This window comes from Equus asinus, chromosome 2 (genome assembly GCF_041296235.1).
Source record: "Equus asinus isolate D_3611 breed Donkey chromosome 2, EquAss-T2T_v2, whole genome shotgun sequence".
NCBI lineage: Eukaryota > Metazoa > Chordata > Mammalia > Perissodactyla > Equidae > Equus > Equus asinus.
Window position 1 is genome coordinate 1559664 of NC_091791.1, and position 19095 is coordinate 1578758.

General features: G+C 49.1%; 1 protein-coding gene across 3 annotated transcripts in view; it reads right to left on the reverse strand.

Annotated features, from left to right (window-relative positions):
* The window catches only part of LRRC27 (leucine rich repeat containing 27), a 43229-nt gene extending 24936 nt beyond the window's left edge, over positions 1-18293 (reverse strand). For 2 of the 3 annotated variants that reach the window (XR_011506907.1, XM_014856843.3), the window contains exons 1-5: positions 18151-18283; positions 16457-16726; positions 13150-13280; positions 8851-8909; positions 1933-2085 (exon numbers count right to left, since the gene is read on the reverse strand). Coding sequence is in view for 2 of the 3 variants with exons in the window: in XM_014856843.3 (XP_014712329.3) it covers positions 1933-2085; positions 8851-8909; positions 13150-13280; positions 16457-16663 (550 nt within the window). In the remaining variant the exon portion in view is untranslated. Of the gene's footprint in view, positions 1-1932; positions 2086-8850; positions 8910-13149; positions 13281-16456; positions 16727-18150 lie in introns of all 3 variants that reach the window. The other variant, XM_014856842.3, reaches the window with a different exon arrangement.
* Between the last annotated feature and the right edge of the window lie 802 nt (positions 18294-19095).

Below are 19095 nucleotides of genomic sequence, written 5' to 3' on the forward strand. Positions count from 1 at the left end.
AAACTCACGTCCTGGCCACGGCCCAGGGGTCCTCTGCCAACAGCTGGCTGACCCCATCCCTGGCTCCCCCGTCACTGCTCTGACCCAGGCCTATGGCCTGCTCCTAAAATGTAGCACCTGGTTCCCAGCTGAGAGTCTCTCAACCTGCTGGCCCCTCTGCCAGAAACATTCTTGCCTTTAGGACTACACTCAAAGGTCCCCTCATCAATGCGTCTGCCTAGGACGAGCAACCCCCACCTCCTGGACCATCCCCAAGACAAAATTAGGTCACAGGTTACGATGACATGGCCTCCTTTTTGGCTTTGGGTTCAGACTCGAAATAGAGACTCAGAACCTTGGCATCCTTTCTGCGATGGCATTGGATTCTGAGCTGTAATTAACAGATAAACCTCGTACATTCTTTAGTAAACGAGAAAATTCAAGATTCAAGATAATAGGTCAAGTGGACAAAACAGACCACCTGGAGCAGACCACTGGCACCCAGCACATGCCCTTGGCCCTCACCGTTGCAGCGCTGGCTGGCCTCACCTCCGACCAGCACCTGTATCTTTGAGCTCGGGCATTTCCTCTGGCACATGAAGGCAGGCCTGCAGGGCTGGGGAACCATGTGCCTACCCCCAGGAGAAGCCCTCCATTCCACCAAGCAGTGCTGGTGCTGGAGCAGGCAGGCCCCACTCCCTCGCCCTGTGGCGGAGTGACCCCCGGGCCTGTGTTCAGCACTAGCTTTCCACAAAAATCAGCGCGCCCTGGGGACCCTGTGAAATGCAGGTCCTGACCCAATAAGTCTGTGCAGGGCCTGCGAGGCTCAATGTGACCAGGTGAGGCCCAGAGGGGCTTCACCTGCTTCTCAGAGCCCCCGGCATCAGGACAAAGCACTAGTGTCTGGGGCGTACCTGCCTGGTCCCTCACCTCTGCTGGCGTCCTCTCCTTCCCCGTCTCACTCCCCCGTGCCTCCTCAGTGTGTCCTGGGATCACCTCCTAAATCAGCCACTGGCCCTTCGATCCTGTCTCAGGAGCTGCTTCTGGGGGAGCCAAACTCAGACACGTCACAAACACAACCACAGTGTACATCACACATTTCAGAGCCACCTGTTTGGACTTGGGATAAAGGTTAATTAAACACGGCATCACTTCCCGATCACTTTGGACGTCCCTCACACCTTCTGAGACAGACCTAATTATTTACACATTTCTATTATAGCACATATATGACCACCTTGGCTAATTGTTTCAAATTTATGCATTTTCTTAATTATAGAAGCAATGTTTTAAATAGCAAAATTTAGATATTCTGAAGTTGATTTTCAGAACTCTTACTTTTTTGGTGAGCATTCATTATGATTCTCCTTTATCACCAGTTTATTTTGTCTGAGTGTAACCACAGCACTTATTCAAGATCAGATTAATCATGAGCATTGCAGAACATCAGGTTGGATCTGTTTCATCAACATGATGAAAACATGGAATTGTTTAGTGAGTACTCACAAAAAGTGACTAGACCACCACGCTGACACAGCCCATTCTCATGCTGGTCTCTTGTTCCCGCCTCAGGACATTTCCGTGTGCTTATTGTTACACAGTTGTCTAACGGACTGAGTAGCTCCTGAAGCAGTGGCCTGATGGTGGCTCAGCGGTGAGGTCTGTTTCACCTGATGGATCCCAAGGAACTTTTACCAAAATTGACCCTAGACAAGCTCTACAAGGAGCACTGAGGAGGCAAACCCATGAGCACAGAATCAGGAAAAGACACAGCTCTGGGCAGTCAGGACGGAGATATGAACACACTGCTGTGTGGGGGTCCAGCCGAGGACACTCGAGGCTCCCGTGTTCCTCATGACATTATCAAAGGGAGACAGGCTTCCTAGGGATCTGATTTTATGAAGTACTGGCTTTGGTTTTAACGCGGTTCATCACAGTAATTGTCCCACAAACCTCGAGAAGTTACATCCTGGGAGGAGGAGTGCTCTGCTGCACACGTCCGCAGGAAGGACAGGATGGCCACCAGCCCCTTCTGCACAGTCAGCGGAGGGGGGAATTCCAGAGGGCAATGCCTCAAGTTCAGCGCTTTCAGTGTCGTCACGTTCCCTGCAAGGGAGAAGAGAAACAAGCAGCACTTCAACACCCTTCTGTGGGATGAAAACCAGGAGGCGAGGGGACGAGCTGTTTGCACATCAAAAAATGAAAGATCCTATTGAGAATTTTGGGTAAAATAATATGACAGATATCTGAGATTTGCTTTTAAAAACACTCTGCAGAGGAGACAGGCTAGCTACAAAATAAAACAAACAGCAGCAGTGACAGCTGTTAGGTAGAAATCCTAACACAAAGTTTCTATATTACCTAAATGCCTATTTTCAACAAAAAAAACAGAAAGCATGCAAAGTAAAGAAAAATGTGACTTGTACTCAGGAAACAGGCAGTCAACAGAAACTGTCTTCAAGTAAGCCCAGACGTTGGACCAAGCAGACAAAAGCTTCAGAGCAGTCATTACAAATACATTCAAAGAAACGAAGAAAACTATGTTTAAATAATTAAACACAGTAAAATGACTCAACAAACACAGAAGGTCAATAAAAATAGAAATTATAAAAAGAACCAAATAGCAGTTCTAGAGTTGAAAATTACAAAAACTGTGATGAAAAATTCACTAGAGGAACTCAAGAGAAGATATGAGATGACAGAAGAAACAATAAGTGAATGAAGATGGAAAAATAACAATTATCCAATCTGATGATCCGAGAGAAAAAAGATTAAAACAACAACAGAATCTCAGAGACCTGTGGAACAACATCCAGTGTGCCAACATCTACGTCACGAGTCAGAGGAGAGAAAGAAAGGGTCAGAAAAAATATCTGAGGAAACCATGGCCAGATACACCCTCAATTTGACGATAAACATTAATCCATACATCTAAGAAGCTTAACAAACCCCAAGTAATATAAGTCAAAGGGATTCACACTTAGAAACATCACAAACTACCGAAAGAGAAAGAAAAAGAAATAATCCTAAAAACAATAAGAGAAAAACAACTCGTCTCATACAGGGAACAACAGCTGACTTCCTGTCAAAAACAACGGCGGCCAGAAGGAAATGGAACAAGGCAGTCAAAGTGCTGAAGAAAAAAACGTTAATAAAGTTCTCTGAATCCAGCAGAGCCATCCTTCAAAAATGCAGATGAAATGAAGACATCCCATAACTGATGCAGACAGAAACAGAGACTCTGAATCAACCTATAACAATTAAAGAAACAAATTAGTAATTTAAAATCTTCCTGCTCACACACAATCTCAAGTCCAGCTGAAAACCACTAAACCCACCGGATGAATCCACAGCAGACTGGACACGGCAGGAGGCAGAATCTGCGAAGTCAAAGGCAGCTCAACAGAAAACAATACTAACCAGAACACAGAGAGAAAAGACTGGGGGGAGAAAAGAGTATTCAAGGGACGAGGGACAGAATCAAAATCTCAACATCCATGTAACCAGAGTCCCAGGAGAGGAAAAAGTGAAGGAGAAAGAAGCAATGTCTAAAGAAATAATGTCAATAGCCAGGAATTTCCCAAATCTGATTAAAGCTATCAATAACCAGATTCAGGAAGCTCCGTAAACCCCAAACAAAGTAAATATAAAGAAAAATACACCTAGACACATCATAGACAAATTGCTGAAAATTAAACACAAAGAGAAAAATTTTAAAGCAGCCAGAGAAAAAAGATACATTACTTTTAAAGGAAAAACATTAAGACTGACAGCTGACTTTTCAACAGGTGATGGAAACCAGAAGATAATAAAGATATATATATAAATTTTTTTTTTGAGGAAGATTGGCCCTGAGCTAACATCTGTGCCCATCTTCCTCTACTTTATATGTGGGACGCCTGCCACAGCATGGCTTAGAGGAGTGGTGCATAGGTCCACGCCTGGGATCCAAACTGGCAAATCCCAGGCTGCCAAAGTGGAACACATGAACTTAACTGCTACACCAGCAGGCTGGCCTCAAAGATATTTTTTAAGTAGAGACAAAGCCCTAAAACTAGATTCCTATACTCAGCCAAAATAGCCTTCAAAAATGATGGAAAAATAAAGATGACTTTTAACAAAACCAAACTAGAATAATTCATTACAAGCAGACTAAATGAACTACTAAAGAGAGATCTCAGGCCAGGAGAGTCATCCCAGATGGAAGCACGGAACGTCAAGAAACGAAGAACACCAGAAGGGTAAGTACGTGAGGACATATAAATAAATACCGACAGTTAAAAAGTGTTTGCTGGATCTGTAACACATATGAAAGCAACACCTACGAAACACCACAAAGGCAGGGAGGAGGTAACACAGACAGACAGTAGCACATTCTCCGTGAGAGAAGGAGAGGGTCCCAGGTCAAGGATGCAGGGCAGCCTCCAGACAAACACTGAGGCATACGAATGGCACCATGAGAGGTTCTGCTTCCAGTGACATCCGGTCAGCTCCAGTCAGATCAATTCTCCCACGAACAACCAGGAGGGGGCAAACACAAGCCACCTGTCGGCAGGGGAGCAACAGAGGGCAGGCACAGCTACAGGGGACTGCAGCTGCAGGAAGCGACTGGCGCCAGAGCCACGTAGATCCCTGTGGGTTTCTGCCTGAGGGGAGGCCCCGGAGAGCACCCAGGGCAGCTACACCATGAGAGAAACCATCCGGACATTCACAGCCTGGGGGCTGGAGAGCAGACTGCAGAGCTGCCACGGCAGCAACGGGGGGTGTTCCAGAAAGACGAGACTGCACGGGGCCCTGTGACGCCTCTCAGCTCTGCAGAGGCCTCCAGTTCCCACGCACGGGACGGCTCCGAGCAGCACAGCAAAGGCTCAAAGACTGGAGCAGAGCTGTCACCTCCCGCCCACCGCAAGACAGACTGAGCGTGGAGTCTTAGTCCCATCAACCTAAGCACTTAGTTTGAAAAGTCAGTTCTCTACCGAGGAGTACAGCAGAACCAGACTCTCCACACCATGTCTCTGACAACGTCTGGGACACAGTCCAAAATTACTGGACAGACGAAGAGACAGGAAAATGCGACCCACATGTCAGAAACAGCAAGAAATGGAGACCAACTCTGAGACAATCCAGAATAGCAGGCCAGAATTTCACGGTGTTACGGGCTGAAACGTGCCCCTCAAAACTCCCAGGCTGAACCCTAACCCACAGGCCCTCAGGATGCGACTGTGTCTGGAGACGGGCCTGGAGAGAGGGGCTAAGGTAAAACGCGCCTGTCAGGGTGGCCCTGGTTCAATGTGACTGGGGGCCTTATGAGGAGGGGAAGAGACACCAGGGGTGCGCGAGGACAGAGGGGGACCCCGTGAGGACACAGCGAGAAGGTGGCTGTCCACGCACCAAGGAGGGAGGCCTCAGAAGGAACCCAATGAGCTACCGCTTGATCTGGGCCTTCCCGCCGCTGCCATGAGAAAACCAGTTTCCCTGTTCAAGCCGCCCAGTGTGTGGTGGTTCGTCATGGCAGCCTGAGCGGACTAACGGAAGCACTGATGACAAGCATGCCCAAGGACATGAAAGGAAACATGTTTGTACCAAACGAAAAAGATAAGGACTCTCAGCAGAAAAAGTAGAAACTACTTTTAAAATAGGAAAAATCTAGGGCTCAGCCCTGTGGCCAAATGGTTAAAGTTCCGTGCACTCTTCTTCAGCGGCCTGGGTTTGCAGGTTCAGATCCCAGGCACGGACCTACTCTGCTCACCAGCCACGCTGTGGAGGTGCCCTGCATACAAAAAAATAGAGCATTGGTACAGATGTTAGCTCAGGGATAATCTTCCTCAAGCAAAAACAAGAGGAAGATTGGCAGCAGATGTTAGCTCAGGGCTGATCTTCCTCAGTGAAAGAAAGGAGGGAGGGAGGGAAGAAGGAAGGAAGGAAGAAAGACAGAAAAAGAAAATTCTGAGACTGAAAATAGTCCTAGTATCTGAAAAAACAACTTACTAGAGGGTCTTCAGAGCCAACTGGAGACAACAGGAAATGAGATTCATGAACTTAAAGACATTTATCTATCTTCCCTGAAGAAGAAAAAATGACTTTTTAAAATGTACAGAAGCTCAGTGATCTGTGGGACAATAACAAAAGGTCTAACATATAGGTAAAAAGAGAGAAAAGGAGCAAAAAAAATTTGAAGAAAAAAGGACCAAAATATTTCCCAAATTTGACAAAAGACGTGAATTTAAAAACTGAATAACTTTGACAAACTCCAAGCAGGATAAATACAAAGAAAACCACACCTGAGTACATCAGAGTCAAACTGCTGAAGGGCACAGACACAGGAAGCTCGAGAGTGATCAAAGGCCATGAACACAGGGGCACAGGAGAGCAGCAGCAAGCGACCACCGAGGCCTGTAGACACAGGGTGTCTTTAAAGTGCTGGATGAAAAATTCAACCTGTATTTCTAAATCAGAAATGTCCTTTAAGAATTAATGCAAAATAAAGACATCTTTAGGGGCCGGCCCCGTGACCGAGTTGTTAAGTTCACACGCTCTGCTTCGGTGGCCCAGGGTCTCGCTGGTTTGGATCCTGGGCGAGGCCATGGCACCGCTCATCAGGCCATGCTGAGGCAGCGTCCCACACACCACAACTAGAAGGACACACAACTAAAAATACACAACTATGTAGCAGGGGGCTTTGGGGCGAAAAAGGAAAAATAAAATCTTTAAAAAAAATAAAGACATTTTTAGAAAAATAAAAATTGAGAGAATCATTTGTCAGCAGGCTGGTTTTAAGAAATCCGAAGGGAGGTTCTTCAGGCTGAAGGAAAATGATGCCAACTGGAAACCCGGATCTTTAGGAAAGAATAGAGAGGATCAGAAATGTTAAATATTGAGTAAATATAAAAGACTTTTTTCCCCTTAATTTCTTTAAAATATACATGACTGCTTAAAGTAAAAACTGTAACATTGTACTGTGGGTTTATAACACACCCAGACACGATACACAGGACAACTACACATAGGAAGGGGTGGGTGAGCGCTCTGTGTGGTTACAAGGCGGCTACGCTTGCCGTGACTTGGCACGTGCCTGCTCTAAGGAAGCACACTGGAACCCTGAGAGCAGCTGCCAAACCACTGAAGGAACGTCAATAAATTAAAATGGAAGTCTACGTGATATCCATCAACTCAAAGTCACCTGGAAAGTAGAAACAGAGAAACGAAAAAACAAATGCGATAAACAGAAAACGAACCGTAAGATGACAGACCCAAATCCATTCTTGTCAATGATTATATTAAATTTAATGGACTGAACCCTTCAATTAAAAGCGGAGGTTGTCCAACTGGATAAAAGAGCAAGATCCAATGAGGGCCTGCCCCCTAGAACACACTAAAAATACAGAAGGGTCGGACACAGGGAGGCTGCAGGGAGACGGACGGAGAGCACGCCGCGTACACAGCACGAGAAGCAGGCTGCAGCGGCCACACCGACACAGACCAAATGGCCAAGAAGCACATGACGAAGTTCCACATCACTGGCCATCAGAGGAACACGTATGAAAACCACAATGAGGCACCCCTACACACACCAGAATAGCAAAAGCAACAAGGAAACATAAAAATCCTAAATTTTTATTCGACCAGTAACACGTTTTCAAAATATAAAAGTTGACAGATCTAAAAGGAAATTGTGGACTGTAGATAAATCCACAATGACAGTGGACGATGTTAACACACTTCAGGAACTGACAATACAAACAGAAAAAAAACCCCAAGAATGTAGACAATTCGAACACTGTGACAGAGCAACTTGACTTAAACTGCTTGTAGAGAACCTCACATCAAGTAACAACTGGAGAAGACACAGTCTTTCTTCTCAAGTGCACAAGGTTACATTCACCAGACAGAACATCTGCATCTTGTGCCAGAAAGCGAGCCTCAAGTTCCAAACAACCGGAATTACACAACACACGTGGCAGTAAACTAGGACTCAGTAACAGAAAGGTAAGTGGAAACTCTCCCGTTGTTTGTAGTTAAGCAACACGCTCCCAAAGAGCCCACGGTCAGTGGACGTTAGAAAGCATTTTGAGCTGAATGATGGTGAAAACACGGGATGCTGAAACTCGCGGGATGCAGCCAAGGCGGCGCTTAGACCGGGATTACAGGCGTAAGCACACAGACTAGAAAAGAAAACTTCAAAATCAGCCATCCGAGCCTCCACCTCAATAAGTCAGAAGAAAGAACAGGGAGCCAAACCCAAAGACAGCAAAGAGAATAAAGAGCAGAAATCTACGAGACAAAACAGATGCAGAACAGAGAATGTCGCTGCCCTCCTCCTGCCCCTCATTCAGAGCAGGGAGAATTCACAAAAATGAGCACTCTACAGTCACGCATGTTCACAGGGATGGACACCCAACAGCGGCGAGCCAAGCGTGCACATCACCAAGAACACGTATGGTACGATCCAACCTAGGACAAGTTCGAAAGGCAGCCTTTCAACATGTACTGTTTAGGATCCCTAAGTGGCAGAGCGCCCGAGGAAAACAAGACAGTGGCCAACACACATCACGTTTGCTCGGCGGGGAGGGAGGGAGGGAGCTGGAATCAGAGTGGGCGACGCTGTGCACTGGGTACAAAGGCCTCGGTTTTCAATATTTCATATTTCTCACACTACGCTGTGTGTCCTACGCTATCCATAGAACACGTGTGAGCACACCCGCAGCTCTGGGGGCTGCAGCGTCTTGGAGCCTGGAGGGACTGACACAGAGGGGAGTGTAGACACCAGCCAGCCCGCCTCCTGCGTCACGCCGGAGGTCTCCGCTACAGGTTCCAGCGACCATAGTGCACCACGTTGTAAACCATCCTCCACTTTATTGTTTTAACACTTACCCAGCTCCACAGGTAACATTTTGATGGGATTTCTTTCTAAAAGCAAGGTTTTCAAATGCCTTTAAAACAAGAGAAAAAAATATGTAATTTAAAAAGCAGAAAATCAAATGACCACCCCTAAAATATACTATCAGATTTCTTCATCGTCTTCTCCTTAAGGGGGCAACTTCAACAGAGATGCACACACATTCACCGCTGCCCCACGGACGGCCTAGCGCCACGAGCAGACACGGCTCTCCGCCTCAGCACTGCTGACGCTGAGGGCCAGGCAATTCTTGGTTGGGGGAACTGTCCCGGGCCTTGTGGGTTACAAACAGTACCCTGGCCTCTCCCCACTAGTGCCAGGAGTAACCCCTCCCCAAGTTATGACAACCACAAAATCTCCAGATATTGCCAATGTCCACTGGGGCCAAACTTGCCCCACTGAGAACCCATGCTCGGGCTGCCCTATGGCCCGGGACGTCCTCACCACCCACCAGTGCTTGCTGAGGTTGCTGGGAGGCGTGTGTCTTAAGAGGCTCTATGAAAACATTTGGGAGACTTCGGCCAGAGGGCACTGGCCCTGCCTGGGGATGAGCAATTAGCACATGAAGGACCCTGGGGCATCTCAGCAGCAAACATGGGTCAAGGGGCGTTTCTGCACATATTTGACCTTTTAGCATCCTTTGTAAAATTTACCATGAAACATATCATAGATAGATAGGCTAGAAAGAAGGTACCCAATAAAAATTTACTAATTGAATGATGTGGGAAAATAAATCTTTCATATTAAACTCCATCTTGCCCCTTTTATTCTATTAGACTTCTTTTTGTTTTCACAGTTAATTAAAATTAAAAGTACCATATACTAACGATCAACTTCTTTCTCCTTTACTTTTCAAGGATCCCCAGTTGAAATCTGGCGTAAAAAGACTGAAAATATCCTGATTGTTCAGTGTTTTCAGCCCCGGGCTCTGACGGCCCCTTCTCATGGCACCCAAGCAGAAGGCAGGACCCATCCCCGTCCCTGTCCCCCGGAATCTGCTCCAGCCGGGATTCACTGAGAGACCCTTTGGAGAACCGCTGGACGTGCTGCAGGACGGTCTGCCAGCCTGGAGCACCCACGCCACAGCAGAGAGCGGCTGGCCCAAGGCAGGCACTCAGGGATGCTGACTGCGATGTGGGGCTGCTCTGTGAAGGGGATGGCTGCCTGGCACCCCCAGGAGGGCGCGAAGACCTCACAGCCGCCCGGAGAGAAGTCCCCATCTGCTTTCTCCTGGATCACAGGAGCATGGAAGGCTCCACGCCCTCAGGGTCCAGGAAGCCGACTGGGCAACCGAGAGTGGCCTGGAGCATAGGCCAATCTGTATCCCACATGGTCAGCTTTCCTGTCCCAAAGAGTGCTCCTCAGAGAGGAGCAGAGGCTGGCACAGACAGCAGAGCACTCTCACAAACCCCGTAAATGAATCGACACTTGGCAGGGGCGGGGAGTGGGGGGAGGCGCCTCACGTTTCATTTTGTCTCAGAAGGTGAAAAAATTAAAATCCAACACCACGACTGACCAGGGTCCCCAAGATTTGAAAAGAGGAAATACAACTTCACAGAAACACAACTGAGAGTTCTAGTAAGCATTCCATCTAAATTAAGTTCAGTTTCTTGATTAGCAACCCCGAGGGAAAATCAGGTTCCTTGAGGACAGGACAATTTCCTTTCCATCGGCTTTCCTGGATTTTCCTTATCATTTGAAGTTTCAGGAAGAAACTTTACGAATTAAACTTTTCTTGACGGACACAAAGGAGAACTATTTCAACGTTGTTACTTTGAATATTTTTGGCTCAGCCCCTTTTATCTCACTAACACAAAAACAGCCAGGGAGGAGAGGTCAGCCCTCCACAGGGTCCTTCAACAGACGCCGGGGGACAGCACCCTCGGCTTCTCTGGCACCAGATCTGCCTCAAGGCCCGGAATGTTCCAGCACATTTGTTTGTTTGTTTGTTTGTTGGGGGGGGGGGGGGGAGCGTGTTAGCCAACTATTAACCTGAAAGTGCACAGGGGGTTTCTCCACCTCATGTGACAAAATATTAAAGTACTCTTGCATGCTTCAGATGATAAATTTACAAACCTTAATCCCTCGCACACTATCAGTAACCCACCATTTCATGTCACCGACCTTCAGCTGAACACACGACTTTACACACTGGATTGCAGCTGCTTGCCCAAGGAGCACACACTGACGGACGCTTTAATCTCTGTTAGCAAGCGCACACATCCAAGACACCGAGGACGGGGACACTAACACTGGCATTGTCTTAATTAGGCTTTTTGGAAAGTTTAAGGCTTTTAATAAGCCCATAATTACTTAAAATTTCTAATTAATATGTTTCAGCTCTTCAGCAGGCTGATCTAATTTTAATGATATAATGGGTTATAAATCACATGCAAAATTATATCTTAAACAGTAAGCAGCTGGCTTTGACTGGTAAAATCAAAGAATTCCAGGATCTGAGAACTGTGTATTCATTTAGAAGAAAGAAGAGCACATACGGGCCGGGCTTCCGTTTCCTTTCCCCTGTGAGTGGCAACGACTCCACAGAATTGAGTGCTAATGCTGCAACGATGTGCGGACAAAGGCTCCACGCTATTCTACTCAAAGACGATGCTCTGTGAAGAACAAGGCTTCCTGAACCACCCTGACCACAAGCTTGGAAGACTGGTGGGGTCACCTGGGCCAAGCTGGGAGGGACACAGTGGGAGCAGGGCCAGAGAACACACAGCCACTTGTCACATGACGAGCTGGCAGACCAGGGCTCGGCAAGTGTGCCTGGCCCCGGTGGGAGCGGAGGACACTGTTCCGTGAGCAGGGGCACAACTTGTGGCAGGTTCCCTGCTCTGCAGACCCCAGTGTCCCCAGGAGCTCTAGGAAGATGGCTCCTGGCTCATGCCACCTGCTGCAGGCACCTGCTTATCATCAGAAATTAGCAGCTTCCTTGCAAAGCCTGAAAAGGTACAAATGATCCACGGAGATGTTCTCTTACTGTCACACATGACACAAGACTCACCTCTTAACAAACACTTCTAAAAACAGTGAGCTACAGTTCAGGAAACAAAGGGCTTTCTACAGGCCTCCACTCTGCTCTTCCAGAGCGATCCCCTGGCTCACTGCAGACACACTTCCTCATGTCAGAACTGGGGGTCGCCCTTGCACACCTCCCCTCCTTCCCCACCCTACATCCAACCTGACTCCCACTGGCTCTGCGGTCCACCCACAGCTCTGCCTTGTCCAGCTTGCCCAGGCTGCCGCCTCTTGCATGGACGGCTGCAGCAGCCTCGTAACTGGCCTGGTAACCCTCCTTACAGAGTGATCTTAAAGCCCAGTCAAAACCCACCCATCTCCATTCAAACTCTCCTGTGACTTCCTATCTCTTTCAGAAGGAAATCCAAAATCGCAACCACAGCCTACAAGCTCGGCCGACCCTGCCTACATGCATCTCCTACCATTTCTCCCCTCCTCTGTTCCACTCCACTGGCTTCCATGCCATCCCTCCATCCACCAAGCACACATCCACCTCAGGGCATTTGCACATGCTTTCCTCTGCCCAGGATGCATTCACGTTAAAGGAGGTCCTGATATGTTTATCAGAAGGTTTTCAAAAGGCTGAGAAACACTAGCATAAAAGGACTGGGCACTCAAGGCAAAAGGGTCAGGAGAGGAAGGTGGCCTCACGGTGAGTGTGACTCCTGGAGGGAGTGAGGATGCCAGCCGACGCTTGGCTGCTGAGAGGGGCACAGGTGAGGAGGAGGAAGGGAGGCACGAAGCAGGAGCGGCAGGAAACCCCTGAAGTCGAGGCAGCAGGAGTGTGGCAGGACAGCAGCACACACTGCTTACCTTGGGGTTTCCAATTTTCCAAAATGGGAAGAATTCTCATTATCTACCAGGAACCAATACAGATACATCCAGGCCCATGGGCCCTGAGCAGCTGGTTGTAATTCATCAGCAGTACCTCTGACCCTGCTGGCAGCTCCACATGACACGAGCCAGAGGTAGAAGCAGCTGTTGCAAAAACGACAGGGCCCGTCCAGCAAAGGCACTGTGGCTACCAGCACTCTTTTTGGTACGAAATGTCCTAAATTAGAATGACAGCTACGTGTACTTGGTCCATGCAGCCATCGTACCTCTCAGCTGGCTTTAAAGACACCAGTAAATGCTTTTATTCTGAAGTCAACATTCAGAGTGGGAGCCAAGCGGCAGAAGAGCAGGCGCTCAGTCATTTGACAGACAATCATTTCTTAAATCTAGAAACACATAAACAGACGACTTACTTGTGAGATCCGATCCCAGAAGGAAGCACTTTAATTCCATTAAACCGGAGGTCTAGCCAAGTAAGGTTTGGCAGTAACTGAAAGAAATCTTTGGGAATCGCAGAGAGGGCATTTCTCTGAAGATACAATTGCTTCCAGGGAAAGAAGAGAGAATGTTTAGTCAACCAACCAAATTTTAAAACATGACATATCCTAAAAGCATTTCCAAAAGAACTACTAGCAATTGCAACCATACGTAGCCAGTTAAAAGAAAACCCTACTATTTTACCCTATTGAAGTGGTTTAAACAGAAGACATGAGAACCAGAGAACACAGGCCGGGCCTCCGGGCACGGGAGCCGAGAGGGACGTCCCCACCGGGACATGCTGCCCCTCCTGGCTGACGGCTCACACGCCACCACTGAGCACAGCACACTTTTTCTACAAATAGCCTTCACACTAAACTATCCTCAAAGTTTATTAAAGTCACTTTTCTCCTTCCTGGCCCCACACTCAGGGCTCTCAGGCCCGGCCGGCCCAGACCCCCGCAGCCCGTGCAGCTCAGTGGCCCAACAGCAAGAGCCACGTCTGGTCCTGGGGACTCATCCTAGGAGATAATCGAAAGGAAACCAAAAGACACAAGCACCGAGCTACCTGCTGTAGCGCTATCCGTGACAAACAGCCACACAAGTCACCCCAGTGACCATCGCTCCAGGAACAGTTTGACGGGACAACTCAGCGGAATCTTAAGTCATCGTCATAAATAAGATACAGTCGTGTGTCACTTAACGACAGGGATGAGTTCTGAGAAACATGTCCTCAGGCGACTTCGTCGTTGTGCGAACACAGAGCGCACTTCCACAAGCCTAGATGGTAGAGCCACCACACCCCTGGGCTGTATGGGACTAATCCTACGGGACCACCGTTGCACACATGGTCTGTTGTTGACCCAAATGTCATTATGCGGTGCACGACTGTAGCAGAAGGTAGAAGACAAAATCTAAGACACCAATTTTAGCCACGTAAAATGTATATATATATAATTTTACAGTCACAGTGTGGCAGGATTATGGGTAATTTAAAAAATATCTTCTTTAATGCTGATGTTCTATATATTTACAATGCTGTATATATTATATATGTACATATTTACATATCTCTACCTACCAAGGCCACAGAGTACAGATGTTAAGAGCACCAGCCTGGAAGCCAGGCTGCCTGGGTTCAAACCTAAGAGCTGTGTGACTTTGAGCAAGTTCCTGAACCTCTCTGTGCTCCAGCATCCTTGTTTGTAAAATGGGCAAGGGGAGCTACCTCCTGGGGTGTGCTAAGTGAGCAGTGCTTGGCACACAGGAGTGCTGGGTAAGCATCAGCCATCACGATTATGCACTTTTTCTATGAAAAGACCCTCTGAGCACGGCAGAGAGCACCACCCCACTCCTTTCTGATCACAATTTCTCAACCCCCAATTCCACCTCCAACACCACCTTCCAAGTCCTTTCATGAGTTACAGCAGAAACTTGAGAGACCCTGGCCAGGAAGCCACACTTGTTATAAGTGTGTGGAAGAAAGTCTTCAGTCAGCTCAGACACGGGCACTGGCGCTCCTTGCTGGCAGTGGCACACAGCCGCGGGGAGCAATCTGGTGATTACAGACACACGCGTGGAGCCCTCTAGCATGGCCGCTCTTGGCCCTGGGTTGCACACACACGCGTGGAGCCCTCGAGCGTGGCCGCTCTCGGCCCTGGGTTACAGATACACAAGTGGACATCCCGCGCGTGGCTACTCTCGCCCTCGGCTACAGCACATGCATTAAGCTCCTCAGGCCCGCTCTTTCTCTTCAGGGCAAGCCAGTTCTAGTACTCAGCTTTAAGTCACAGATCCTCCTTAATGCCAGAAAAAGGATTCCCAGAAAGATAAGAAAATATAGCACTACTCTTTGTCAAAGAGCTGGCTCGGGTAAAGATGAGTTGACTTCATCTGAGTTGACACGGTCCCATGAGACCATGTGACGGACGATGGGGCCCCTTCCTGTATTCCATGATCTGTTGCCATGGTAATAAAATTTATACTGACATCTGTTTTCTGAAAGGCATGAATAGTTACGAAGTTTCTTTATTAAGCCTGAAGAAGGGTTTTGGAATTTCCTCCTTCTTCCTTTATGCAAAAAGGTAACATAAACCTCATGACACTGTTGGATTTTAGAGTTGAGAGCATTTGCTTCATTACAAGTGCCATGTAGGGGGCTGGCCCCGAGGCCTAGTGGTTAAGTTCAGCATACTCTGCTTCAGCGGCCCAGGTTCGGTTCCCAGGCACCAACCTATACCACTCATCGAGCCATGCTGTGGCAGTGACCCACATACAAAATAGAGGAAGACTGGCAACAGATGTTAGCTCAGGGCAACTCTTCCTCAGCAAAAAAAACGAAACAACAAAGTGACACATGCCTTACAGGAGCCCTGATGACCCACTAATTCACTCCAAGAGGTCAGTGTTAACAAAAGAAAGAGCAAGATCAGTGCTGGCCCTGACACCAAAAACAGGGTGTGCAACACACAATAGTGGGGTTTTACAAATTAAGCAGCTACCTATAATCTAAGTATACAGTTTTTGTAAGACTGTCAATCATCACCATAACGGTGCAATGTGTCAAGTGTGTGCTGTGTTGTGGACACTGTGCTTTATATGCATTATTGTTTAATTCTTATAACAACCCATGAAAACATTCTTGTTCCCATCTTCCAAATGAAGACAAACGAGGTTTAAGGAAATTACGTGGCTACAGAGCAGTGACAACACCGCTGTTGAGGGCGCTCGCTTGTCTCACGTCAAAGCTGTGCTCTGACGGAAGCTTATTCTAGAAATCACCGGGACGAGACAGCACCTGCTGCATTACAGGCAGGTGAAGGCACGACCTGGCGAAGGCACCGGGCACAAGGTAAACCAGCGTGTGACATCAGTAATGTGTGGTTGAGAAACAGTTGTTAACTGTTTGAACACGGCATGGTTTCTTAGGGGTTTTGTGTTTTAAACAGGAGACCAAGGGTGTTTTCGGCACTGGTTTCTATCACGGGCTTCTTGGCACCTGACATTCCTGAGGAGAGAGAGGATATTGGTCTGACTCCATGGGTATTTTCACTGGCTGGTCCCCATACTCGAATTTCTCACTCTGTTGTGAGCAGTACATGAAACTGGGAGCTAACCCTCCCCTCTCTCACTCTAGAATGTCACTCTCCTAAAGAGGAGCCACAAGTAAAACCCACGGGGTTGAACTGTTCATTTCTGCCTATACAGCACATGCGTACAACGCCCGGAGGAATGCCCACTTACTTTAAGGGTGGGGATTTTAAAGATCTCTCCTAAATGGTGAAGACCACTTTGACTCAAGTCTAAGATCGGTGAGGAGGAAAAGACGACCCCCTTAAGACCCTTGTGAACGTCTGTGGAGGGGGAGGCGGGCGTGCTCCTGGCTTGACCAGCGATGCTCTCGGGGTCAGCAGCCCCAGGGCGAACCTTGTAGAAGCTGCTTCCCTCCATCTGTCAGACAGGAAGAAGCAGCCCTCCGGGGCCCACTGCTCATCCTCCTTGGTCTGGAGTCACCTGGAGACAGGGAGGGGAGACGAAGTAACAACTTAGTACACTGACATGACCCTGCAGGCAGATGGGCAAGCTACCTGCCAGGTCTGCAACAATTTCACTTGCTTACGAAACCCTCATTTTTAATAAACAGTATCATAAATTTGACTTTTAAATTTGTAAAAAAAAAACAAAACAAAACTGGAATGCAACAAGGTTCAGATCAAAATGTTCTGCCGTTCACTTTGTATCACAGAGTTTCAAGATTCAGATTTAAACTCTTGGAAAACACAATGATGCAAAATAGGAATGGCTGTTTTAGGGACGAAAACATAGCAGAAGGCACCAAACTCAGTAAACCAATGTATTCCTTCCACAAAATGTACTGGGGCGGGGCTCCTAAATCTGCAGTTTCTTATTTCTGCTGTGGCTCTGTGCCATTTCCACCATGCCTTAAGCTCCTTGGGCAGGAAGCCTGCCACTTTCACCAGTTCGGCTCAGTGACCGGCTCTGGGACTGGTGAGCACGAAGCTGGGTGCTGGGGAAAACGTGTCAAAACAGAATCTTGAATTTTAGTTGTTCAGCAACACTTTTGCTCAACACAAAGTGAAAGAACTGTGGCTCACCACAACATCATCAGGTGAGGCATTCTTCCACGTGTAATTTCCAAACAATTTATCCAGCAATGACAATCATCGTTGGAACCTTACGAGTTTTCATGCATAGGTTCATGAACATGATCCACTTGACAGCCCAACGACTGATATGTAGGTGTGCACACACAGACTGCGCTCTCATTTTAGGGATGAGGAATACGAGGTTTGGATTCGTTAAGGAACTGCCCAAACGTCAAGCAATTAAGGAGTGGCGTTGACCTCACAGCTGCCTGCACTCCCTGGAGACCCTGGGCCTTTCCCCGGGGGTCATTTTCTGTGGATCACTGACGACCCTGAAGGAGGGGAGGGAGGTTTCAACCTCCTACAAACCTCTAAACAGGGAAAATATCTTAAAACCGACAGCAAAGCAACAGAGCCTCAAAATGAGGAGGGGGGGTGGGCGGGCTCCGCGGGGTCGTAGAGGCTGCTCCAGGTCCCCAGCGCACCCTGCCTCGGTTTCCCCGCTCACGCCAGGCTGGGGTGGCCCCGGCGCTTTGGGCCTCACGTTGCAGTCCTGGGGGCGCAGCCTGTGCGGGGCAGTACCCGGGGCCGAGGCGGCGGGACACGGCACGAGGGGCTGCGGGACGGGGACGTCACCTTCCTTCTGCCGCCCGCCCGCCCACCCTCCGGCCCCGCGAGCTCCGCGACCCGCCGCCGCCTGCGGGAGCCCCGCGCTTCACCTGCGGCGCCTCCCATTCACACCCCAGCGACCTCCGCCTCCCTGTCCGGCGCCCCCTACCCCGGAGCCCACCGACCCCAGGACCACCCTCTACCCGCAGCGCCCCCACTCACCTGCGGAGCTCCGCCCCAGTCGCACGCCGCGCGCCCGGGGGACCCAGAGCGACAACCCAACAATGGAGGCCGCCAGGACCACGCGGTCGCCATGGAGACGCCGGCCATACGGAGGCCCGCAGGCTCCAAGCCGCGGAAGGCGCGCAGCCGCGGAGAATGTGGTGCGCCTGCGCGCGGGGCACCTGACGGGGCTGCAGCGTCTCCGCCAGGGTCCCTAGTACTGGCCTGTCGCCTGCCATCTCCTCTGCCAGGCAGTGGGTGACACTCACACAGAAGTCGGAGCGTCCGGGCAACGGGGACACGTGTGCCGAAGCCAGAGAGTCGTGATGCACGAGGAAGAAGACTGCGGGGCTGCGCACGGGGCGGAGCCTGGGCGGGCCCCTCCGGAAGGCCGCCCCTTAAACTTAAGCACGGCAAGTTCCATTTTGGGCTGACCGACCCGGTGTCAAGAACTTGAAAGTCCTTCCCGCCTTTTAACTTCGCCATCTGCAGCAGGCAGTCCCAGGTCCTCTGGGGGTCACGGGATTGTTGTTATAGCTGCGTCGTCACACGGACCCCCACCATGCGGGAGAAGAAGGGGCCCTCTCCTTATGTCACAGGGAAGCATCCTTCCCAGAAGCCCCCGGCACTTGCCTCTAAGATCTGGCCAGAGTTGCTTCAGTTTCCTGGACCAGTCACCAGAAGGGAAGTGAGACCGCTGTGGTGGCTCAGACCAGTCGGGATTTCCTGGGGCGGGGCCCCCTTCTCCTAGCACCCAGGTGGAGCGTCGTGGTCACCTGTATCAATCGGACGCAGAGCCACCAGGGATGATCTCTTTACAGGAGCTGTTGCAGGGCTTTGACTTCTGCATGTGGAGCTGGTGGCACGGTCTCTGAAGGCTGTGCTCTAGCCTGGTTCAGCAGCGTGAAGGAGCAGAGCAGGGAGTCAGGAGGGAGGGTAGAGGTA